This window comes from Neofelis nebulosa, chromosome 13, assembly GCF_028018385.1.
Source record: "Neofelis nebulosa isolate mNeoNeb1 chromosome 13, mNeoNeb1.pri, whole genome shotgun sequence".
Lineage (NCBI taxonomy): Eukaryota > Metazoa > Chordata > Mammalia > Carnivora > Felidae > Neofelis > Neofelis nebulosa.
Window position 1 is genome coordinate 74447050 of NC_080794.1, and position 26916 is coordinate 74473965.

The following is a 26916-nucleotide window of genomic DNA, read 5'->3' on the forward strand; positions in this document are numbered from 1 at the left end:
TGGAGCTGATTGCCTGGAGCGTTGCGAAGAGAGGGGTAGTTACAAGGCATATTCAGGGGCAATGTGATTGATTAATAGTATCTTCCAAGTGTTTGGTATCAGAGTGGCAGCCCGTATGGTGTATGTCTGTAGACTTGGCTCTCACACTAGACATGTGGGTAGCAGAAACGACATTTTGTCGAAAATTAAAGAGACTAATTTCACCCCTCTGAAATTTTATTTCCAAACTTGAATCGTTTCTTTAATTTCTCAGCCAACTTTTAATATCAGTCTTCTCACTTTCTCAGTCTTTCCCCGTAAACTTCCACCAGGATTTCCTGCCTGATATTTCTTGAAGGTTGATCGAGGATTTTAGGTCAATATTTTGTGTTTCTTAATACTAAAATTCAGCAGCATTCACGTTCAAGGCCTAATCACTGCCTGTACCCACTGTCCTGTGCTACTTCAGGTTCAGTAACTTGCTTTTTCCATTTAGCCAATATATCCATGCTCCCTCCTCCTGTTTTAACCTGTGTCTGCTTTCAGCATGCTCAGAAGGGTCAACATATGAAAAAGTATTGTATAAAATATAACACTGAGTTAGGGTATAAGTTCGATTTGATAAAAATATTTGAGATGTATAAGAAGGTAACGTTTTCCAGATGAATGCTGAATTGTAGTGTGAATCAAAAATAGTTCCGCAGCCTCCTCCCTCATACCAGGAACAAAAATTAAATCAAAATGGATCAAAGACCTAAGTGGGAGAACCAGAGCTATGAAACTCTTAGAAGAAAACGTATGGATAAATCTTTGGGGCCTGGATTTGGCAATGGATTCTTAGATAGGACCAAAAGCACGAGCAATGACAACAACGACAAACAGATAAATTGCACTTCACTCAAGTTTAAAACTTTTGAACATCAAAAGATACTATCAAGAGAGTGAAACGACAACCTACACAATAAGAAAATATATTTACACATCACATATCTGAGAGGGGTCTAGTATCCAGAATATACAAAACACTCTGACAGCTTCCACAACAAAAAGACAAGCCAAGTTAAAAAATGGACAAAGGACCTGAGTAGACATTTATCAAAGAAAGATCCACAAATGGCCAATAGCCACATGAAAAGATGCTCAACATCATTAGTCATTAGGGAAGTACCTTCAAAACCACAATGAGATGCTACTTCACACCTACTAGGGAGGCTATAAGTTTTAAAAATGGAGAATAGTAAGTGTGGCCAAGGAGAAATTGAGGCCCTCATGCATTGCTGGTGTGAACGCGAATTGGTGCAGGCACCATGGAAAACAGTTTTGTGGTTTCTCAAAAGGTCAAGCTCAGAATTACCATATAGTCCAACAATTCCTCTCCTAGGCATATACCCAGAACAGCTATGCCTAGAAAATCTTGTACATGCGTGTTCATAGCAGCACTATTCACAATAGCTAAAAGGTAGAAACAACCAAAATATCCAGACTGATGAATGGATTAACAAAATGTGGTTTATCTGTACAATGGAATATTATTCAACCGTAAAAAGAAGTGATACCTGCTACAACATGAATGAACCTTGGAAACATTAAGGGAAGTGAGAGAAACCAGTTCTTATTTCAAATTGATGTGATTTAAATAATTTTTAGTATTTAATCTTGAGGATCCCAAGCTATGTGTGTCTATTAATCATATGTTTACATATTGACGTATCCAAATCAAAAGGAGGGAAGTGATTCCATCCTTTAGGCCATTTCCCCCTTCTAGCTTCAGTTCGTATTAAGAATGGAATTAAGTCCAGAAAAAAATATATCAAGAAAAGGAATGGCAAGGCCAAAAACTTTAGTATCATCTTTTATCCACATATGACTATCGAGCTTCAGTGATTTTATCTGCCTCTGATTCCGTTCTAGAACAGTGAGTGAAGTGTTCTCCTCTTATGCTCTGAACATAGGTCTGAAGCCAAGTAAATATGTTTTCTTCCATGAACGTATACTTGTGAGGGTGTAGGTGTGTGAGGGGGGAGGTTGGAATGTCATCTCCCAATTTCCTGCTTTTCAGAGCAAGAATGAACAATCTAAATGTATTAAATTTTCCACCTCCCGGATTCATTTGTTAAGAATAACAAATTCACTTGCCAATGTGAATAGGGAACGGAGAAAGGGGTCAGTGGGATAGACAGTTTATGATTCTGTATGAGAATTGGCCCCTTATGTTTTAAAAGAACAAAAATATACTGAATATGCAACAATCTACTAAAGCTAAAAGATTTGGGTAATTATAATACTTCTTTTGCTGTTTGTATAATTTGTAAAGAACAGAAAGTATTTCAATCAAGACCATGAAATCACAGCATATTTCTCTGTAGAGTGCTGTGGTTCTTTCAGGGGAATATTTGAGAAGTATGCAGACTGTATTCTGTCCCACTCTTGCCCAAATTATTGGAAAGGCCTTTCTTGGGCACTGACATTTTATTTTATTTTTTGCTTGTTTTTTTTTTTTTAATTCCAGGATAATTAACATAGAGTGTTATATTAGTTTCAGGTGTACAATATAATTATTCAACAATTCTATAGATCACCCAGGGGCACTGACATTTTAAAAGTGTACTAAAGTATTAGAGTTCCTTATCACCCACATTGTAATGCATTTTGAACTGGCCACTTTAAATTAAATAAACAAACAAATTCATTTTGCCACAAAGATCAGTGACATAGGATTCAGGAGGCTTGGGTCACAGTTGTAGCTCTGTTGATAATTAGCAGCATGACGGCTGATCCCCACCCTGAATCCCTGCACCCTCCTTTTCTCATCTGTGCAATTACTTACAAGACTCATGTTTTTTCTAAAAATCTGTATTTCTGTTGCTGTAAATTTATAGAAGGTGACTGTATTTTCCAGCTCAGCAGCTCCCATGAACAAACATTTTCTGAGCACCTGCTTTAGACTAAGAGGAATAAGAAACAGCCTCATCTTTAAAGAAGTTTATAAGGTAATGGGGAAAGAAGAACATAGAAGCGAGGAGTCACAAACCAGATTCTATAGCAGCAAAGGAGGCACATAACTGAGTGAAGTAGGTCAGGTGGGGACGTAGCAAACTCCATAGTACCTGGCTCTTCTCCAGGAGACAGCCGTATCTCAGTTCCAGCCTGTTTACCCTGTGGGAATGGGGACTCAGTGTTGCCACAGATTCAAATTTCAAAAGAAATGAGAAGGCCAGCTTTTTATATGAAATCTCCTGTTTAAAAAAAAAAAAAATGTTTTGTTGCTTTGTTGCTAACCAGTTCAGAAGTGCTTAGGCAGTGATTCCTAAAAGCAAAACATGTTTGTTTGCTGGCTGAACAACTTCTTTAGTGTACCCAATAGTGACTTCTGAATAAGCAGATAATTAGAATGTTATACATTCAACGATAGACGTGTATATAGTTCACAAAGGGTATAGATAGTGATTAGCTCTGCCCGTAATGATTTCTAAAGAGGCTTTCTACTTACTTTCTAGTCACTTGTCGTAGTTTACTCTACTTTTTGGGTGTTGTTTTGTTTTTTGTTTTTTTGAGTGAGTAATTCATTCCACCTCGAGATCTGGATGATGTTGAACAGGTCTCTCTTGTCTGCTAAGTAAATACATGTTTGGCAAATTCCACAAGTGAGCCTTTGGAATGTGCTTTGACAATTTTGCCCATTCAGGTTTTCTGCTGCTTCATCTCCTGGCTTTTACATTCTTTATTGAATTGTGAAAAAGGGATGTCCTTCCTGCTGCTCTGGTCTTGTTTCATAGAACAGAACAGATTCATTCTCTTTTTTGAATGGAGTTGTAATTAACATGGCTCCTTTTGTTTAACAAGTTCAGTTTACATAGTACCTGCTCATTCCAGAGCATCATTATTGGTGGCACACCTTCATTGACTGATGTCTGAGGGCTCTGGGAATAGTGTTTGTTAATTATCTGCAGCAAACCAGGTAACTAAGGGGAGGTTCCGCTACTATGACTTCGATGAAAGTAGCACTGATGATTTTTTAATTGCTTAATGATAGATTTGATCACCTTTTTAAATTTTTTTTAATGTTTATTTTTGAGAGAGAGAGAGACGGCGAGCACGTGAGGGGGGAGGGGCAGACACACACACACACACACACACACACACACACACACACGCAGAATCCAAAGTAGGCTTCAGGCTCCACACTGTCAGCACAGGCCCCAAGACGGGGTTAGAACTCATGAACCGTGAGATCATGACATGAGCCAAAGTCGGATACTTAACCAACTAAGCCACCCAGGCGACCCTAGATTTGGTCATCTTCAAGCAAAATAGAATCTATACTCCCCCACTAAGGAGGCAATATTAAATCGTAATTGCTGAAAAAGAAACCTGGGCCATGCACACTCCTTTGCTGTATTTCTACTAAGAGTGCCTAAGTTTATCTTTGGTTTATATGAATGTATAATTTTCTGTAATAATGTCATCATCCAAGTGCTTGTAAATATTTTATATTACATAGTAAATTCAAAAGTCCTCAGAGGCCCAGCAGGCTACTGTATGAAGCAGTCCAGTGTTATAGACTCGGTCAATCTGGAGAGTATATGCCTTGCTTAAAAGCATTTAGGTTTGACTGTTTCTCGTTTTGTTTGTTTTTTTAACACTGCCAGAGCGAGGGTTTTCAGGGGATGGGAATATATCTGTGGGCCTGATTTGGCCCTTGTGCTTCAGTTGGTTTACATGCTCTAGAGAGAAAAGGAGACATTAAGGTTTTATAGAGTTACTGAGTTCTAATATTTTAGAGCCAGAAGGGGCATTGCAAATGAACTAGGTTAAGACTGTCATTTTACATTTAAGGAAACTGAGGCCCAGAGAAGGGAAGTGTTTTACCTAAATTAAAGTTCAAATGGATTCTTCTTTATTTTCTTTTAAGTGGGTCTTAAAGACAAGGGGAATTTGAACACCCTTCCAGGGATGGTATTTCCATATTCTCCAATATAACAGCCGTTAGCCACATGTGGTTACTGAGCACTTGAAATGTGACAAGTGCTACAGAGGAACTGAATTTTAAATTTATTTCATTTTTTAAAAATAAAAAAATTTTAATGTTTTTTATTTATTTTTGAGAGAGAGAGAGAGAGAGAGACAGAGCACAAGTGGGAGAGGGGTAGAGAGAGGGGGAGACACAGAATCTGAAGCAGGCTCCAGGCTCTGAGCTGTCAACACAGAGCCCGATGTGGGGCTCGAACTTGTGAACTGAGAGGTCATGACCTGAGCCGAAGTCGTACGCTTAACTGACTGAGCCACCCAGGGGCCCCTAAATTTTATTTAATTTTAATATTTAAGTAGCTCCATGTGGCTCGTGGGTACTATACTGGACAGAGAAGCTTGGGGATTACCATTATCAGTCTACCTTGAATAAATACGCCACTTCACATATAACTTAAAAACCATTCAGCAGTATACTTCTGTTTACCTACTCTCCATCCTTTGTGCTCTGGTTTTCAATATTTAATTCTACATATGTTGTTATTATTTTTACTTTATTTGGATCTGAATTTTGTAGATCCAAATTTCCATCCACTGTCATTTCCCTTCAGCCTGAAGAATTTCCCTTCACATTTCTTGTAGCTCAGTGCTTCTGGATGATTCTCTCAGTTTTAAATGATCTAAACTTAATTTTATTGAACCTTACTTTTAAGGGACATTCTCACTAGTGCAGAAGAGTAGGATGGCTTTTTTCCCCCACGCACTTGGGATGCTGCTCCATTATCTTCTTGCATCGTTTTCTGATGAAAATCCAGCCCTCATTCTTCCCACTGCCCTCCCACGTGTCATCTTGTTCTTTCCTTTGGCTGCTTTTCAGATTTTTTTATTTATCTTGAGTTTTGGGAAATTTGACTATGATGTGACTAGGTATGGTTTTCTTTGTATTTATCTTGCTCAGAGCTTGTTGAACTACTTTGATCTGTGGATTGACTTTTTTTATAATAAAGTTTGAAAAGTTTTGACTGTTATTTCTTCAAATAATGCTTGCATCCTGTTGTTCCCCAGAGGGGAATCTCTTTTTCTGGGAGTCTGATTGTATGTATAGAAGACGACCTGTTATTAGCACGCAAATTGTTGATGCTCTGGATAAGTTCTATTAACCTGTCTTCAAGTTCAATGACTCTTTTCTTGTATAGTGAACGATATTCTGGTCCATCCAGTGAATTGGCTTCAGATGCTATATCTTTTTATTCTCGAATTTCATTTTGTTCCCTTAAAAAAAATTTTTTTAACGCTTATTTATTTTTGAGAGAGAGAGGGAGGGAGCACAAGTGAGAGAGGGGCTGAGAATAGAGGGAGACACAGAATCTGAAGCAGGCTCCAGGCCCTGAGCTGTCAGCACAGAGCTGGACTTGGGGCTCGAACCCACAAACTGTGAGATCATGACCTGAGCCGAAGTCAGACGCTTAACCGACTGAGCCACCCAAGCGCCCCATTTTGTTCCTTTTTAGAGTTTCCACTTCTTTCCTGAAAAGAAACCATCTGTTCACCTATTATGCTTATATTTTCCAATATAGTTTTGAACACTATTATGATACTTGTTTTAAAATCTTTATCTGCTAACTCTAATAACTAAGCCATCTGTTGGTCTACTTCCATAGGCTGTATTTTCACTTTATTATTCTCTTTTCCACCCTTTTTATTTATTTTTTTTTCATGCTTTGGAATGTGTATAGTATTCTAGACATAGTATAAAAAAGTACAGTAGAGTCTGAAATACAAACATCATGAATTCATTTTTCTCTGAAAGCATTTTATCTTATATTTGATCAGTGGATTGATCAGATTCTTTCTAAAATTGAGTTGATGCTGAGCTGAATCTCTAATTAGATTGTACTCATCTGAGGTTAGTACATCCCCAACCTGTGTCTAAGCTCTTTGTCATTGTTGTTGTTGTTTAATATTATTGGTATTTGATCTGGGAGTAAGTTGGTCTGCAGTTTCCCATATTTTTGGTTCACATTTGGGCTTAACTCTGACGGTGTCTCAGAATACAAGCACCACAAGAATACGTGGGAATATGTGATGTTTCTTTTTACTAATCAGTCCCTCCTGTAATGCCCCTTCCTTGGCAAATTTGGAGATTGGAGAATTACCAGACCAAGCAATTCAGTTTTGTGTCTACAGCTCATCTAGGTTTCATGCTGTCTCACACACCGACATTTTCATATAATTTTGGAATGATTTCTCTTCATTCCTGAACAGTCTCTCCCTGGCAGTCCTGTACTTAAATCAGGCACTCACCATAGGTATGAACATTGCCATTGCTCTTTACTTACATATGAGATGCTTGTTTCTCTCTAGACTCTATCAAAGCTTCCTTGCATACATTGGACTTGCCCATTCAACAATGGTGATTATTTTGTCTGACTTTTCTCGTTTCTGTGAGAGTCATTTACATCTTTCTACATCCTAACTGGAGGCAGAAGTTCCTCACACGTCTTGAATTGTCAAATAATGAAAGATCATGTAAGGTAAGGTAAGATTCCTTACCTTTTCAGGTGTCAGGAATTTAAAAGACTATACCTATCTGAGTGACATCAATACCAAGGATAACCTGCACACTCAGGGCATGATACCAGAGTCAGTAACCACCCCATGAGCTACTCCCTCCTGGGAAACTATGTGTGACTTCCTTTGCTCTCCCAAAGCAGTAAGTTTTTACTCTCATCAGACTCGGTGGCCAGAATTTCCAAAGTCAGGTCCAAATTTCAGTACTCCAAGTTATTGGGAAACATTACTTTGTGTTTTTCAATTGTCTGGTTGGTGCTCTGCAGTGTGCATATGAAAACACGTGCTCCAGAAAATAGTTCTTTTACAGTATTTCTATGCAGTCCTGCATTTTAGTGAAGTCCCCATATGCTCACAATAGTTGGATAATTATGAATGCCTTCTACCTGTTACTGAAACTGCTAATGAAGTTTTGAGTACCAGAAAATAACCTTACCTTATCTTAGTTCTTTAAAGTAAGCTCAACTGGATGTCTTCACTTTTTAAAATAATTTGCTGGAAACAACATCCTTAATAAAGTTTGCTACAAGAGAGTTAAATGTAAGTGTGATGAAAAATGATCATTTTTTTTTCTGGCGAGTGTACTGCTTGTAGCATAATGACTAAAATTTTTTTTAGTATTTTGAATTATCAGTGGAACATTTTCTGATGAATTACATCTGCAGCTCCTTCCCTTTCAGTCATGTTTATACCATACCATGATGTGAGTCAATTCTGCCTTCATATAAGAATATTTTAATCAGCCCATCTCCAAAATACAAGTCCAATAATTATTTTTTAAAGTTTGTCCATTGCCAGTCTTATGATAGTTCAGGTGGCATTATTATTTGGAATGAAGAGTAATGATGCTTTTCATGGTATGGGTTCCTCAAACTAAGTCTTATCTTTTGTGATGCCAGACCAGGCCTTCAGGAAGTATCTTGCTAGATTTGTAGTTTCCTGCCTGCCTCTTCCCTCATGAGGCAGGAAAGTGTAGAATGCCCGGTGTATATCTCCCAACCCCACCCCAAATATACTGAAAAACAGAGGAAGTGTTAGCCAGAACACATTTTGCAGTTTGTAATCCAATAAAAGGGGCCGTAGACCAAGGACATGATTCATTCTGGATAATTCTGAAAACAAAAACTCACTTTGTAAGTTTGAATGCCACACTCCCAGGATAATTCCCAGGACCCCTGTGGACAAGATAGAAGAGGAGGAAAGGCACTTTTCTTTCCAGGAATTCATTTGTCATGCTCATATTGACATGTTAGAATTCCAGCATGTGGCATCAGTTTTTATTTTTCTTTATGCTTCCCATTTTTTTCTTACTCTCAAGAACATCCTCACAGTCAACAGGTGCAGTATTTATAAAATTTATGATTTCTCAAGTTATCTCAGTAGAGGCAGCGTGGCTATTCCCATTCTAAAGGCACTATGAAAGTTTCAAGGACTGAAAACCATAGACTGGGAATATCAGATCTGCACTTGTTTAGGCCTATAAGCTTGTGTCCTTTCTTTATTAGAGTTTTGGTGAATGCTTGTATCTTCAGTCAAATTTTTCAAGAAAAGTAAACCTAACAGTGTTACTAATTTTTTAAGAAAATAATCCCTAAATGTCTAATACTATTCCGACCAACATAGTTTAAAAAATTATTTTAAAAATAATCCTTTCCCAAGGTGCCTGGGTGGCTCAGTCAGTTTAGTGTCAGACTCTTGACTTCAGCTCAGGTCATGTTCACGAGGTCAAGCCCCATGTCGGGCTCTGCGCTGACAGCATGGATCCTGCTTAGGATTCTCTCTCTCCCTCTCTCTCTCTCTCTCTCTCTCTCTCTCTCTCTCTCTCTCTCTCTCCCCCTCTCTCCCCCTCTCTCCCTCTCTCTCCCTCTCTCTCTCTCTCTGCCCCTCCTTTGCTCATGCTCACTCTCCCTCTCCCTCTCTCTCTCAAAAATAAATAAACTTCAAAATTTTTAAATTTAAAAATTTTTAAAAATAAGAATAATCCTTTCCATCTTTGTCTTGCTTTGATTGGGGTAGGAGAACACATAATGAAGAAACCGTACATCACTTTGCTGGAATTTTTCCTTTTATTCTATAAGCGTGGGCATTTCTAATGTGCCTGGCCTGGACTTTTCTTTATTGGGGCATTAAAATTGAAGGTAGTGGGGCGCCTGGGTGGTTTAGTTGGTTAAGCATCTGACTCTTGGTTTCGGCTCAGGTCATAATCTCATGGTTTCATGAGTTCGAGCCCTGAGTCAGGCTCCACGCTAACAGTGCAGAGCCTGCTTGAGATTCTCTGTCTCCCTTTCTGCCCCTCCCCCACTCACACTGTCACTGTTTCTCTCAAAATATGTAAATAAACATAAAATAAATAAAATTGAAGGTAGCAAGTAAGAAATGAAAAACAGAATTCTGTTTCCAACAAATGGACGGTACCTGTGTATTAAGACCAAGATGTGTGCACTCTTGCCAGTGTCTCTTCTCTTGCCAGATGGGTTAAGACTTCGGATGCTGAGATATTTCCCAGGAGACAAGGAGAGTTGAGGGAGTGATTTAACAACTCGTGAATAAGGCCTGAGCTCTTTACCTTGTTTTGTTGATTCCTTCAGTAGCGGACTGTGGATCCATTCAGAATAATTTTTCCCCTAGCAAACCTGATAGAATTGTGGATCTGTTACCTACATTCATTCCAATGTTGACTTCTCCGATGCCACACACAACAAATTTATAAGCCAGAGATTTGAGAGCAAGAATATCGCAAACCTTTCATGCACTTTATATACTCCTTCCATGTACTTTTTTTCAATTGCTCATCGCTTCCTTCCACAAACACTTACTGGAAACATTATGCTGGTGACAGACACATGATAATAACCTATTTCCTATTTGTTTGAAATTATATATTATAATGCCATTAATCTTGATAGGAGAAAATATTACGTAAGTAGTATTTTGCTAAAATGATTAAGGTATTGATGGTGTCCATAGATATTTGAGATTTTTAGCTAAAGTGAGTTAAAATTGCTAAATTCTATTAAAGGATTTCAATGCAACACTTAATAGTATAACAGAATTGAATATTGTAGTTCATATGCAAAAAAAGGAAAAAGTTAGCTCCAGTTGTTTTTTCCTTCTTTATTATTGGTATCATCTTCCACTTTTACTGTGCCTCTACCGGGAGCCACATATCTGATCCAATTTACTTTAAGTATCAATTGAATGGAATCAATGAAAAGCTAACATCTATCTGAGAAGAAATACTATACTAGGAAGACACTATACTGGAAAGAATTTTCAGAGTTTGTATAGGTATCAAAAATATATTTATGCTATTGAATTTAAGCATTTTTTATTACTTGGATTTTCTGTCATGAAAGGAATATACAGAGGTGCCTTGGTGGCTCAGCTGGTTAAGTGTCGACTCTTGATTTTGGCTCAGGACGTGATCTCACAGTTCGTGAGATCCAGCCCCAAGTCGGATTTTTTGCTTACAGCGTGGAGCCTGCTTGTGATTCTCTCTCTCTCTCTCTCTCTCTCTCTCTCTCTCTCTGCACCTCCCCAGCTTGTGCACATGCACATGCTCCTCTCTCTCTCAAGATAAATAAACATTTAAAAAATGAATATACAGTCCTTTTTCTGGTGTGCCACAAAATACAAACTCTAGTGTAGTATTTGCCCTTTAGCTGCCAAATCTTCACTCGTAACACAAAAGTTCATGAGTGCAGAACTTGATCTCCTTTACTGCCCATGTCCCCAGCATCTACACCTGGCACAGAGTAGGAACTTTATGATTTTTCATTGAGTGCATTGATTCCCATGTATTATACTATGACATGCATTTGTATGTATGGTATCGTATGGCTTTCAAAACATTTTTACTTAGGTTAATTTCATTTGACTATTACAACAATTTTGTGAGAAATGTAGGACAGATGTTTTATCTTGTGATACCCAGTTCAAGTGGTTTGTGGTAGACCTAAGATTGGAGGGGGCCCAGCTCATAACAGTCCATTGGTTTTTTTAGTATCAATCATCATCATTCAGTAAATGCTTATTATTATAGGCCAGTCACTGTATTAAATAATTTAGCTGAATTATTTAACCTTTGCCATGACATAGCCCTATGACATAGAATGATCTTCCTTCCATTTTAGAGATGAAGAACTAAAGCACAACGAGGTCAGGTGATGTATGCAAGGTCAGCACTGGGGATTAGGCTCGAGCAGTGTGAGTTCCCAGCCCAAGCTCTCAATATGGTCTAACCACTGCTCCACAGTTTTTTAGGATGTCCCTCTAAAAAGTTGGCTAATGTACATATCTGAGCCAAATAACTACCATGGTGATTTCCTAATGATTATATTAAATTATTTGCTATCACTGTAATAGATTCTTATTGAGTGTCTCAACAAATTTATAAGCCAGAGATAACTGTTGTTATAGGTTATGGGTAAAGAGAAAAGACAATACAAAAGAAAAAAAAAAAAAGGAAATGTGGGTATGTGATTGTCAGAATGTAGGAGTTAGGTGGGTTGCCAACATTACAAGGGAGTCAGATTTGTCATTCTTCTGTTATAGACTAAGGTACCTCCCAGGTGATGGAGAATGAGTCTGGAAAAGAAATTATTCAAGGCAGCTGCATTATTTGTCAGGTTAGGACATACCTACAGTCTTGTCAAAGGAGGAGAGCCAACCAGTGCCAACCAAATGGGATGATCATGGCAGAGGAAAACCTCGTTGGAGCTCAGCAGTGTGCTTCTTAACGAATGTTCTAACCTGCCTATTCCTGTATAAATGGGAGTTCTGTCTGCAGCTTGAGCTTCACACAGCTCCTCAGCCATGTGTGAAGTGCACCTCATCGTGACTCAAGTATCCACAACGGCTGAGAATATGCTAAAGGAGCTCTTGCTTCCAGAGAGTAGAAGCCTGGAGAGAGTTCCACTGACAATAAGCTGAAGTAGTTGAGAGAACAAGGACGGTGCACGTGGGGCAAATACATTAAAATCAGATTGTTCTAAATGGAGTTTCACTTACCTATGCAAAGCAGTGCAATAATAAAGCTGGGGAGGTAGAGTAGAATCATCAACATTAGTAATAACCTGCAAAACCAAAGATTAGATTCCATGTTGATAAAATGATAGGAAGACCACCGAACCTGGGCTCTCCATCTCGGTGGATAACAAATATGCCGAGGTGGCCTTCTGCAAGACATATCACCTCAATCGTCACCACCTTTTTGGTTATGTTCTATAGGTTGAATTGTAAATTCTATCTAATCATATCTAAGATATACAGGTAAATTTATTAAATACTTTCTAAATATTTTTCAAGTACATGAATTGAACTATGCATCCAGTATGTAATGTACAGTTATTGAACATTAACTCTGGGCCTGCTGCCATTTTGGTACTTCTGGGGGTTGTTCCCACTTATACCCAAAGTTGCCTTTCATCCCCCAACTTTCCTTTTCCATAGAGCAAATTGGCCAGGAGATGTTGGAAAACCTCAGTCACGACAGAGAAAAGATACAGCGAGCACGTGAACGAGTAAGTAAAAGTGATACCGTTTTTTTCAGAAGTTCAGTAAATAATAAGGCATAGAAGGCACATGCATAGACAGTAACAGTGACATAGATGCAAGTGTGTATAAAAAAGGCAAGGGTGGATGAGGGATGTCGAGTAAGAGGAGAAGAGAAAAAAGAGTGTGCAATGGAGAAAGAATATGCTCTTTCTTTCCCCATCCCAGAATGCCCCCAGGTAGATATTTTATTTAGCTCTATAACTGAGAAGGTCATGAGGGAGATTTTGGAGTATGTCAAGTCTTTCAGGGTGAAAGCTGTAAACATAATGATGTCTCATCTTCACTTAGTTCATTTCGTTACCGTTTATATTTGTAGGACTTTGCACATTCGAAATTGGATTTTAATTACCAGATGTTTATTCAACTTTATCAGCCTGCAAGACATTTGCTTTTATAGCCAGTTCAAGTATCCAGCTTAAAGCTCCTGGGATTATCTATTACATGTAATTTTCTAAATCAAAGAATTTTCAGAGACTGTGTAGGTAACAAGGTGTATTTTAGTGTAGTTAAGTATTTTTTCATTAATTGGATTTTCATCCGTGAGAAAAACTCCTGCTTGCCAGTGCACTTTCGATACGATCCAACTGCATGAAGTCTCACTTTGTTTTGTTTTAATGCTGCTTTTCTCCTTCTAGCTTCGAGAAACAGATGCTAACTTGGGGAAAAGCTCCAGGGTCCTGACGGGGATGTTGCGAAGGTAAGAGCAAGGTAGGGACCTATCTTCCTCTCTCTCCCTTTTTTGAAACTGTGTTTTTCATCTAGTTGCAACTGGGCATTTTCCAGGCATGTGAGCCTCTGCTGTTAGTACCCTGTGTCAAGACCCTTTTGAAATGACAGAGCACTGATATTAACTCTTGTTTGGACAGGGACACATACTGAGTAACTTAGATTAGAGAGAAGGTTTGAGCTAGGGGGTTTACCTCAAGCTATGGAAAAAATTAGGGTTAGACATGAAGTACTTTTTCATAGCCTGAGGAAGTCCCCATGGCAGGAGCAGACTGATTTTATTTTCTATTTCAATAGCCTCCTTCTCCTAGAAGGAATGCGGGCCTGCCAGTATCATGAGCACACTTGGTATTAACTTTGCTCTCTCCCTGTTGCCTTGTTTTCATTTCTTTTTTAAGAGACGCTGTTTGGGGAAACATTTCAGTCGTGTATATACTTAAAGATGATGTTTACAATTTAAAGATTATCTGAATAATATGAATTCACATGTGCGCGCGAACAGATGTTAATGTTTTATGTGTGCGACTAGCCTTCGACTGATGGAAAACATTCAGGAGAGTATGCGGAAATAAGTGGATGAATATGGGTAATATTCTATATTCTACGTTTCTGGGGGAGGGGAGTGAGAAATGTGTTTTCACTGTTCTGAAAGTCAGAGACATTTTTTACGTAGGTGTATTTAGCATGGCATTTTCTTACGTTCGGAATCTACCAAGGAAGGTTATCATCTAGCACAGCCTTCAGTTTAGAACTGTAGCTCGCAGTGTGAATGAGAAAGGTTGAGAATCGCTCCACAACAGCTTAATTGGAATTTTAAAGAAGAAATCCTTTAGCATGGACACTATAGAGACAACTAATTTAGAGAAAGGAAAGTCTTCTCTGATCATGTATCTGTATGTAAGAATTCGCTAGAAGTGTGTTTGCTGTGTTCGTGATGGACAGCACAAGACCCAGTCGTAGGGTTGCTTGGTCTCCATCAGGCTGATAGGTCTTGAGCCTGAAGTTCCTGGGACACTCCAAACCAACACTGGCCTAACTCCACAGGCCCCTGATTTTCCTGCAGGCACAGTCCCAATTCAGCACCATAAGCCACTGAATCCTCTGCTTAAGAGTAATACATAAATGACCTAGAAAAACGCAAGATCCACAGAGAAGTGGCAATTGAGAGGAAGGGTTCAGTGCCTATAGACAATAAAAATGAAAAAAAGGAAAAAAAAAAAAAATCCTCTATTGCTTCCCTGGGAGGGCCCCTGCGATGTGAGCTGTAACGAGTATTCTGCCTATGTCTCCATTTTGTCAAATCTCATTAAAGAGTTTATGTCAATTGAGCTGTCCAGAAATCATTCATCATTTTTAGTGTAAAAAAAATCATGCAGTTATTTAAATAATATCATATTAATGTTAAAGTTCAGCTGTCATTTAATGGTATGGCTTAATCAGATGTAGCATTTAGGAAAAATAGTTTCTGCGGGCTCTACGTGGCTTTCAGGTTGGCAGATTCAAATAAGGATTTATGAGTTTCTGAACCAATGTATTTCTGTCCATGTTTCTGCTTGATGTACCTCACCCTTTTGTGCAGGACACTGCAGACAGTTATTTCAGCAAATAAAGCGTCTCCTCATATTGTGTTTGAATAAATTTGCAAGTCATTTAGAGAGGGTGAAGCGCAGACGCCCTGCAACCTTTGACTGGGCTTTCTGTAGGACAGTCATACTAACGCGCCTGTTTCATAAGCCTACAGAGGGAAATTACTCCACCGAAACCCACTTGGGGTCCTCTTTGTAGGTAAACTCAGTCCATCACTGACTCATCTCCTTTTGGGATCTGTCTAGAGAGTGAATAGAAATAAAAACCTTCAGGTGGACGTCACCTTGCTGTGATGAGCCAAGGAAACTCTGAGGCCCTCCTGTGCATAGCAGCGATCGTGTTTTTTACAAGACTCAGCTAGGATCTTGGTATCGGCCAAGGTATCCAGATACTCTTAATGCTGTACCTTCACTGAGTCTCGGGGGAACCAAAGGCAGATGGTGGTTTTGTTTGGTTCCTAATTACTTATCCCACCTGATACACGGTTTATTTTGGTCTTGGGAAAAGGCAGAAATGTCTGATCAACTTCTTCACTCCATTATTTTTATCATTCCCTGGAAAAACAGTCTCTAGAGACATGGGACCAGCTTTTATGTCCCCAAGTCTCTTATTGAATACTCTGATTTTTGCTTCCTCTGTTACATCCCTCCCATTTGCAGGGACTTACTTCCCTTCCAGCACTGGTGAGATTTTAATTCAGAGAGAGAAATCACATTCTGTTACCAAAACCACATCGCGACGTTGTGCGTCAGCAGTTGCGTTTAAGTTAAGGTGTAATACCAAGCCACGCGCCCATCTGTCACCTTCACAAGTGTGTAAAGGGAATGAACGTGCTCCTCGTGCAGTGTCGGCATCCACCTCCAGATAACACGAGCTTATTTATTTGCATGTGATGAATTGTGTATGACCGAGAATATTCTACTAACATACTAAACCAAGGAATTAATTTATTTAGAGGAAAGGTTGCTGATTATTTTTAATTTTTTTAAATTAGGTTGCTTTCAATTCTGTATATGGAACGGAAACGTTCCATATACAGAATGATGGCCTTTGCCCCTCATTTGGGTCATTTTGTTTTGTTTAGCCTGTGGTGAAGACAGGTGAGACCGATGTTCCGTCAATGTCAAAGTCTGTATATAAACCCACCTGGTTATCTGCATGACGGACTGAAAGCAGATAGGGAAATAAAAATGAGTAAGTGACAGCCACCACCATTCATGCTTTTTTAATGTTTTATTACCATCACATGAGGTAAAAAAAAAAAAAAAAAATCTATTTCCTTCTTTTCTCTCTCCCTTCCTGCTTTCCTTCCTTCCTTTCTCCTTTCTGCTTATTCACTTCCTCAGTAAATACTTAACACCTGGAAACAAAGCCTTGGGGAATCCTCAGATGAAATCAATTCGATCCTTGCCCTCAGTCCTGCTGGAGAATCCGTACTGTGGGAATTCCTAGAACTACCTCCTTCTCAAGGAAACTTCTGAGGATTCCTTAACTCCAGCGAATGCTTACTGGTCGTTAAAAAGGGTGCCAGGGAAACAAATAACCAATAGAAAATATCATCTAACTAGCTATAAAACCAGTACGTTTCAAAAGTTTAGAGAGGTAGGAGATTTATAGAATCATAAACAAGCTTTGAAAGGAACTAACCAGGCAAAAAACACTGAGGCATACCTAGTTTAGTGAAGCAGCAGCTGATTCAACTAAAATAAATAAATAAATTGTTCTTCCTGTAACGTTGCTATATTACCAAAAAGGAGAACGCAAAGGAGAAAATTGGCCCATTCAAAATTATGATAGTGAAACTTGACATCAGAACACAGATATAGCTGATTTCCTGGAAAGTAATTTTTCTTCTGTCTTGACAGAAGATAGAGAGCTGGCTAGGGACAAACGGCTCATTTCCTGACCCTATAGACAGAGTTTTAAATAAAGTGCTATCCAGATAATAACGAAAATGGTCATGAAACAAATGGCTATTCGTGTGGTGACTGGAGCCGAAGAAATGAATTTTTCACGGACTCTCACAAAATGTGATTATTGCAACTGGGGTTGTCTTGAGGTGTCACAAATAACACTGAGAGGCTTAGATGTTGCTCTTCATAAACTTGCACGTATATGCACGTTTGTGTGTGTATTATTTCCTGTACATTTAAAGAGCAAACAGAGTGGGCAATCAGTGAAAATAAAAATAGCAGTTTTTGACATTTTCAGTCAGAAAACAAAAGACATCATGATTCTGGTTTTTTGGGGGGTTTTTTTGTTTTTGTTTTTTTTACCTCTGAAGAGTGAATAATTTATTGGTAACAGTATATTTGTTTCTAAAAGTATCTTGGGAATACAACAGTTATAATTTGAGATCTCCTTTGACATAAATTTGGAGGGCACTCTACAAGTTTATGTTGGCTGACAAAAGGCTTACAAAAAGAAATGGCGTATGTAATAGTTTTAAAACGTCTTTTTCTATATGATTACCTTAATATCAAATAATTTCCTCTCTCCCATCCGCTCCCTGTGTGTGCCTCTACTATTTTAATTTTTTTCAATTTTTTTGAATTTAAAAAATAAAAACAATGTTTCCTTCAAACAGTGAATTCTTGCTTATTCTTCCAGAATGCGTGTAGTAACTTGTTAAAGCATGTAACTGGTGAGAGGCCTTTTGTAACTAGTCTATAAGCTACACAAACCAGGTAGTATTAAATGCTGTTGGCCTAGCAAGCACTATTCATGTGTTATTATTTATTACATGTATTTTTTTGTTAGAACTACTTTGGAGCCAGTCTGGGGAGTGACCACCTCAGTAGTGTGCCACCTACTATCGCTGTCACATTTTCATTTTAAACATGGTTTTGTTGCTTTGGTAGAATGACAGGTAAAACATCTGGAAAATTTAAATGTACTATCAAAATGATCCGTAAGGGTAAGCATACCAGAAATACCAACACAAGATCTGTAAGCAATGGAAATAGAAAAAAAAAAAAAAAAAATTGTTTGTTTAGTAAACAAATTTTTTCTTAAAGAGGGGCGCCTGGGTGGCTCCCTCGGTTGGGCGTCCAACTTCGGCTCAGGTCATGATCTCGTGGTTTGTGAGTTCAAGCCCCGCGTCGGGCTCTCTGCTGACAGCTCAGAGCCTGGAGCCAGCTTTGGATTCTGTGTCTCCCCGTCTCTCGGCCCCTCCCCTGTTCACGCTCTGTCTCTCTCTGTTTTTTCCAGCTGTTGCTCACAGATAGTCAGACAGCCTTGCTAGATGAGCAGAAAGCAGTGAACAAACCCCACCAGACCCCACCAGCTAAGATGGGCCTGGTGTTTGTAGAAAGGGAAGCTGTTGTGTACCAATGGTGTCCAAGGGGGGTGTGTTTTTGAGGAGTCCTTTAAGATTATTTTATTTTTGACCACAGACTGTGGGGCCTTAACTAGAGATGAATCTATAATCTCCCTTACCTCCAGTATTCTGCAAGTATCATTGCGAGGAAATTTGTCGTATATCTCACCTTATATCTCTGGGGCCTTATCCTCACTGGAGAAAGCAATCTGGTTTTGTTTGACTATTCAAAACGAAATTCCTGCATTTGCATCAAGAGGCATATGCCTCAATGGATAAGGGGTACGCTCTGTGGCCACACTGGACCTGCCACTTTCTAGCTATGAACCTTTGACAAGAATCCACTCTCTATGCCTCAGTTTCCCCCTCTATAAAAGAAGGAAGACAACAGTCCCTATCTCACAAATTGTTATGAGCGTTAAATGAGTCAATACGTGTAACGTACACACAACAGTGTCTGTTACACAGTAAGGGCTCAATAAATGCAAAAATGTTTGTTGTCCTCATCATCATTGCTAAAAAAAAAAAAAAAGAAAGAAAGAAAGAAAGAAAAGAAAGAAAAAAGCCTGGGGGCAAACTCTGAAATCAACGTGATAATTAGTAGTTATTTTAGGTCAGTGAATTTCCAATGGATATGTTTAAACTGTCGTTTTTTCCACTGCCAGACCTCCCAAATAATTGTTATAAAATTAAAACTTAGTAGTAATAGAAATAAAACTATGCCTGTCTCAGTGCTGGTGCTCCCGCTCTTCCCCCACCCCCCAGTCTGTGACCGTCACCGGGCAGTGCTGCTTGAACCACTCCAGAGCGCTAGGGTACTGCTCAGAGCAGAGAGATCCTCTGCGCTCAATCCTTCCCTCTCTTTGGACTATTTAGAGAAGGGAGCCTCTTGGTCGGTCCCTATGCCTCTTCTCCCCTTCTTAGGTTCTTCTAAATACTGTCGGCCAGTTTATCTTGCAGAGTGCAAAACTAGCACTGCTTCCTTTCTGCCTAGAAATCGCCTGCGGTTCCCCACTGCCCGCTGACCCATGTCCTCCTTAGTCTAACCCCGAAGGTCTTTCAGTGAACATTCTCGCTTCCTTTGCCTTTACTCCTGTTGCATAGACCCGTGTCTCTACTGAAGTTAATTACCTCCCATCTCCAAAACCAGCCCTAACCGGTTATTCACCTATCCTATATCTTTGTTTTTTCTGTTACTTCTACCTGGATATCCTCCTTCTCTCACCTATTATCGTCAAGAATCTTTTGGATGAAAGTGACAGAAGCCCAGATCAAGCTGGCCATAAGCCACAAAAAGAAACATATACCACATACATCTTAATGGTTCAAGGGCAGAAGCAACTTCAAACACAGTGGACTCTAAGGTTCTGATAGCAGTGTCAGGACTGGGTCTTGCTCTCTCCATCTCTCAGCCTGGCTGTCTTGTGCACGGGTCTCTCTTGTAGAGACAGTTTTTGCCAGCTCTCTCAGCGACACTCATTGAACGTAGCCATTTCCCCCCCCACTAGTTCCAATAGGAGTCATAGCATGGAGTCTTCCTGGTTCTAGTTTCGCTCTGGTTGGGTAAAAATCCCATTGATCTATGATTTGTCATTTTAGACCTGGGACCTCATGCAGGGGGTGGACACTCGGTCTGAGAATAGACAAAGCCTAGTTTCCTCAGAAAAATTCAGGAACTTTTACTAGAAAGGGGAATAGAAACTGGGTAAGCAAAAACAACAGATAGTATCTTCAGAATATTCTAGATAAACTTTTATCTGTACTCTGTATCTCACCTGGAATACCGCTCTGTCCATCAAGCCTTTATCAGTCTCTCAGCCAGAAATGATCTGTCTTGGGTCTGATTCTTCACAGTCATTTATTCCTACAAGGCATTAACATCTTCTGCTTTGCGTTGTGTCTATTGTACTTGTATGTCTTACACCTCCTAATTTTCTTCTAGACCTTTTTTATCCCCTATTTCCTCCCTCAAAGAATTTTCTACAGCTCCCCACCACATTGTGCAACCAGCTGAAACAAATACGGGGGGGAAATCCAAGTGAAAGAGAAATAAAGTGCCGCCTAAGCATAGACTTTCAACAAACTCCTGTACAGATATCCAGACAGGTAGAAAATCCTCTCTGAGAGCAAAGCAGAAAGCACTGTCAGAGGATTCACAGTGTTTTATAAGGTGAAAATAACATTTAGTTGAAGTCAGGCATAACCTTTCTTGCCACAGAGATGGGCCCTGGAAGGAATGGTTTTGGGGAGGTGGTGACAGTTCCCAGGCACATTCCCGCCTTAAAGGGAACGCGGAGTTTCTGTAGATCCAGCTCTTGTCACGGTCCTTAGGACTGGACTCTAAGCTACTTGCAGTCAGGAACCTCATCACATTTAGCCCAGGGTCACGTTACCCTGGCATCGGCCCGATTGGTGAATAACCTTTGGAAAAAGGGCTGAGAATAGTTTCACAGTTGCTGTGTAGGTTCACGGGGGATAATGTAGTTGAAACCCTGCAGGTTTTGATCTGTTGCACTTCAGTGACCACGTAAACATGTTCATTCAAAGATAAAATAAGCCGCATCACAAGAACAATATTTCTGTCCATTATTTAATCACAATGGGAAAGCATCTTATATTTTCCTTGGTTGTGAGCCACAATTTGACCTCATTCTTGAATTACTTTTCTTTTATGATTTTTCCTTTTTTCCCCAGGATACACGCCTTTCTTGAGCGCTATGTAGAATATGAAGGCTGCACTTCACCTTCACCATCAATGCCTTCTTTGAATGCAGCCTTGAGCTGTTAACTCGAAGCAAGGAGCCCTAGGCCTTCCTTATAAACAAGTAATGGAGCCCTCGGCCCCCCTTGTAAATGGCTATTTATTAACATATACCATCACCAAATAGCATTTTACAATTCCAGGCCCCCGCACCATTACACCACTGTCTGCTCCATTGTGAGTTGAGGGAGGCCTTTGGCCATCTGTTTCATTAAATGCCAGAGGCAGCGAACAATATCTGAACTTTATAAAGCGAGTGTCCGGGGCTTCTCCCTTCACAAATCTCCCCCTTCTGCTCGCTGCCCCTGCCGCCATCACCGCTACCACCGCCACCATATTTTTTTGTTTGAACGCTCACATTGTAAATTAGTGTATTCACACACCACTTTTAAAAGGCTCGCTGTGTTGGAAGATGGGACAAAGCCAGCTCAGTAGCAGCAGCTCATGCACAGTGCAGGTGGTCGAGCTAGCTGCTACCCAGATCAAAAGTCAAACGACTGTGAAGCTCCTTTTGAAAGTGCAGTTAGGGAGACAAGGCAAGGCTTATCTGCACAAACAAGAACGAGTTATAGATATACATCACAAATGCAGGAGGACAAAAAGGGGTTTCATAATCTTGCGGGATAAGAAAACCTTCCAATGCTGACAATTCTGAGGGCATCTCTGGAATACGCAGCTTGTTGTTGTTTTTTCTTTCTCTCTCTCTCCCCGCCCCCCTGCTTTTTTTTTTTTTTTTTTTTTTTTTTTTGGTAAAATTAGTCTTTTATTGTGTGGTGATTGATAATTATTATTTATGCTTTGGTGCTGTTCCTAAAGTAGCTAAGAATTTTTTTAAGCCACCTTTGAGGCAGGAAATGGCTCCTTTCATGGTTCCATTTTATTTTTCAACAACATTTAAGGACAGACTCCTATTTATACCACACAAGCAGTCTTGTCTGTTGTAAACAAAGTAAGTGGCTGGGAATTGTGCTTTCCCAGAAATGTTTTCCAGGGAAGCCATAATAAGAAACAACTGTGTACATCTTGAGACCTTGTCATCTAGGTATTAAGAAAGAATTCTTTGCTTTTAAGGGGAAAACAAAACAAAACAACAACCAAAAAAAAAAAAAAACACTGTAAAGAAATATATTCAATATCCTAAAGTATAATTAAAACCGTTCCTAAACTACAAAAGTTTAGGAAATACCAGCCACCTTGCTGCTATTAGTTGAGGTTGTCTTTATTTTTTATTTGTCTTTATTTTCATTTTAAATTGTCTCTAACGCTTTTGGACAAGATAGAAGCTGAAATGAGAGGAGGCATCATCATTTTTTTTTAAGCCTCAATGCCCTATTTAAAAAGCTGGTGACTTCTTTGCAAAGTTATGTAAAGAACTTTGGAACTAAAGTGTGAGTATCAGTGGAGAAAATGACAGAATGATAAATTTTACTAAAAATTTACAAAGAGGGTTGAAGAGGCTTTGGAATTTATTTAACAACAGCACTCTTGTCTCCTGTGAAATTACATTTTACCTAGAAAAAAGCAAATCTGCTTTCCACTTCCAATGCCTTAATGATTTTATGATGAAGAAGAAAAAACTATCAGCCTTTTAATTCCCAAATCAGCCAAAGGCGTCTGAATTTGGGTCCTCGAGTACTCTTCATGAAATCATACCGTCTGTCTCAAGCCCCAGGGCAACAGCCCCTATCCCGGGGTGGACTTCACAGAGTCTCTGAACCACCAGAATTTTCTTGAAAATGTTTGCATATGCATGTGTATGTATCTTTCTGGGAATTTTCCACAAAATTTCCAGGAATCCACAACCAATTCCAAAGAACTGAGAAATGATACATGGTAATAGAACTGTGTACTAAATTCCACTTACTTACTTTTCTGTTCTCACATATTTGAAATGTGTTGACCTACCGGATGTGCTTATTTTGAATTTTCCGCAAAATTTAGCAAGAAACTTTATAGAATGTCTTCCCCGGGAAATCAGATCATGTATCAAAAATACGTCCTTAAAGATAGTCACAGCAAATAAAGTTTATATATGGCCTTATGATTTATAAGGCCCATTCACATACATTATTTCATGTAATGTAATCTTGGAAAGAACTCTGTGGATTGGTATTGTCACTGTTATCCTTATGTTACAGATAATTGACTCCTGCCATAGTTGAGTCTTGCCCAAGGTCATTCCACCCAGATGGGGCAGAACTTGGTCCCATATCCTGGTTTTAGTCACAGAAGCCATGTTCTTAGCAGCATTTTAGCAGTAACAGCAACGGAACATCTTCAAAAGCAAATATTTAATGTTTACCGTGTAAAGGGAATATGTTAACACTGGAGATTCAACAGACTCAGAACTCTAGTCGCAGTTCAGTATCTTTTAGAAACAACAATACATAGTAACTTGTGCTGTGTGGTAACTGAGAGGTAAATGTAGTAGGTGGTGACAGAAAAGAGAAATCCCTGGGAGACTTTATAGAGGAGGTGGCAGGTGTCTGGGTCTGAAAATTACTACCTGATTCTCAACCCACATGTGGGGTTTGCTGTTTCCCTTTCCATGGCAGCTCTAAGGTTGTAACTCCCAGCAACAGAGTTAGAATGTTCTGGGCCGGTGTTCGGCTACCGGCATGTTCAGGGCACGTGGGAAGTTAACCAACAACCTGTAACTGTGCTCTTTGATAAAGTAATTATGATCCAAAGATGTAGTGAGAATTGTTTTTAGTTGCAACGAAGTTTAAGATTTTCTTCAAGCAGCTAAGGTGAGCTTGAAATCACCTAAACAATCCTGTTTCTAGACACTCGTGAAAAACCTCTCCACGTGTGACACCCCAGTTTTAGAAAGATATTGAAGATTTTCACGCACTTGGCTAAAATCACATATTTATAAAATTTTACAACCTTTGAAATTCCACAAGTAGATGCAAAGACCATTGGCAGAGTGCAATGACTATTTTATTTGGTATATTAATTATTTGATAAAATAATAAAGCATGTCACTTTAAAATGCTGACTTTTTTCATATATTCCAATTAAATCTTTCTCATCAAATGGGCTACTAGAAATTTAGTTAGTAGGAAACTTGCACAGCCAATAAAGAAAAGCATTCATTCTCTGTTCTGTATACATGATCTGAAACCATAGCCTGTTAGGTCTTTTAATCTGTTTGTTCAAGGCCAAGCTATTTATATGGATAATTTTTAAAGCTTCTGTATAAAGGAAAAAAAGAACATTTTATTTATTCACTGAGGTTTTTATGTGCCTTGAAATTGCATAGATAAAGTATTTTCAAGCTCATGGATGTGGAAGAGATAAAAGGTCTCTTATTTTAGAAGGCTTTATGTAAGCTTTTCAAATGTACAGTTTTCTCATGGCCAGAATTTTTTAAATAATACATTATTTCACTACTATAATTGGAGTTTGATGTGGGCATCTTTTTCTTTCCCTGAGTTACATGTTAAATTATGTGTCTAGATCGTCTTTATTAAATTTTACCTTCTGGGTTTTAATAGTTCTCTTATTGGAGAAAATAATTTACTAATCTTCATTTTTAGTATTGGGCAGCTATTTAATATGACTAGGAGTGGAAAACCCAAAAGTCAGATTTCACAAAGAGTGAAAGGTGTAACTTGGTTTTGCAATGTGTTGGTATGAAGATGAAAAATTATTTACCTCTTCCTCCTTAAGAACTTTTGCTAAGCCTGGTAGACTATGAAAAGGAGAAGGAGGGGGGGGAAAAGGCATTTTTAAACTCTGGGGCAACTGGATTCAGACCAGATTCTGGGTGAACATTAGCTGCTGTTAGCTCTGCCATGTCAGGGCCAAGAAACAGCTTTCCCTGGCTGGAGCATTCCCAAGCTATCACGGCCATCAGACAGGTGGGGAATAAATATTGTAGAATGGTGGGACATTTGAAGAGCAAGCTTCTGATCCCCAGGACTCAATTTGGACAGGCTTCAATTGGAGCAAACAGGTGTTCCTGGGAGGAACTGTCCTCAGGTGGCTGGGGGGGTGCCATTCTTTCACATACATAAAAAGTTCCCCTTCCTTCTGCCTGCAGGAAAATTAGAATTAACTACAGCTTTTTCTTTTGAAATGGAAAAAGAGAAATAAAAATATGGCACCAGGTTTTGGCTCCAACTGGATTTCCATGGAGCATGTAATCTATGATGAATGAATGAGTGTTCCTGAAGCAAAGCATCCTTGTAGTTTTCAACATTGGAAATACTGTAAAAACTGAATGAATGTAAAGAAACTTTTTTTTTTTTTTACCAAAGGCTGTGCCTATAAAGTGGAATAGGCTTTTCTTCTTTCATGCGTTTGTTCATCACCAAATATTCATGAGCATTCTATCCATAGAGTATAAGCCAAGGGCTTAGCCTAAGCTGTAGTAACGGTCATTGGTTGGTACATGAAAGTGAACCTGAGTGGTCTTTGGGAAACTGTGGCTAGAAAGTAGTTGCTGGTCTCAGAGATTTCTTTTCTGTAATGCCGCCACACTGAGGATGTAGCTAACGTATTTTATTTGGGGCACTCTTTTTATTTTTTTTAAGTTTATTTATTTATTTTGAGAGAGAGAGAGAGAGAGAGAGAGAGAACACAGGCACAAGCAGGAGAGGGACAGAGACAGAAGGTGAGAGAGAATCCCAAGCAGGCTCTGCACTGTCATCACAGAGCCAATCCAAAGCCCTCACCAATCCCTAACTCACGAACCCTCAGATCATAACCAGAGCCAAAATGAAGAGTCAGATGCCTAACCTACTGAGCCACCCAGGTGCCCCCGGGGCACTCTTTTTAAATTACACTTTTGCTGTAAAACACAAACTAGTAATAATAAAGGTAATTTTTTTAAATAAAAAATCATTTTTAGCCCCCCACCTTGAAACAAACTACCTTCTTTGATGCAGATGTTCCCTGGCAGTTTTTCAGTCATGATCTATGTATAATATTCTATGCTTTTCTCACTTGATATTATATCTTACACATATTTCTGTTTCCACATTGTCTTCACATATTTATATTTTTTTCCTAATTAAAAAAAGTATTTTCTAGTAATAAAAGTTTTTTTTTAAAGCCCCTTATTTTGTAGAGAAAGAAATTTATCAAGAAATAGGGAGAAAGTCATCCATAATCACACTGGTGAAAACATAGGAACTCTAAGGTTTTGGCATATTTCATTCCAAGCTTTTTCTATGTATTTTCCCGTGTATTTTATTTCTGTCATTGAGGTCATACAACATTCACAATTTTATATCCCACTCTATACATTAAGATTATATTAAAAGCATTTTCCCATGCCATAAAAAACTCTGTAATCCTTATTTATAACAGTGGTATAATATTCTCTCATAGGATTATTTCCTTTACGTTAAACATGGAGATTTTTTCTTTTTTTTTTTTTTAAGAGTTTCAAACTTTTTTTTTAAAGTTTATTCATTTATTTTGAGAGAGTGAGAGAGTT

The 26916-nt window shown here is 38.9% G+C and overlaps 1 protein-coding gene across 7 annotated transcripts in view; it reads left to right on the plus strand.

The window, feature by feature from the left end:
• VTI1A (vesicle transport through interaction with t-SNAREs 1A) overlaps positions 1–26916 on the plus strand; it is a 361308-nt gene that overhangs the window by 195998 nt on the left and 138394 nt on the right. For 5 of the 7 annotated variants that reach the window (XM_058697777.1, XM_058697778.1, XM_058697780.1 and 2 more), the window contains 2 exons: positions 12970–13040; positions 13710–13771. In XM_058697777.1, the coding sequence (XP_058553760.1) occupies positions 12970–13040; positions 13710–13771 (133 nt within the window). Of the gene's footprint in view, positions 1–12969; positions 13041–13709; positions 13783–26916 lie in introns of all 7 variants that reach the window. The other 2 variants (XM_058697781.1, XM_058697783.1) reach the window with 1 other exon arrangement.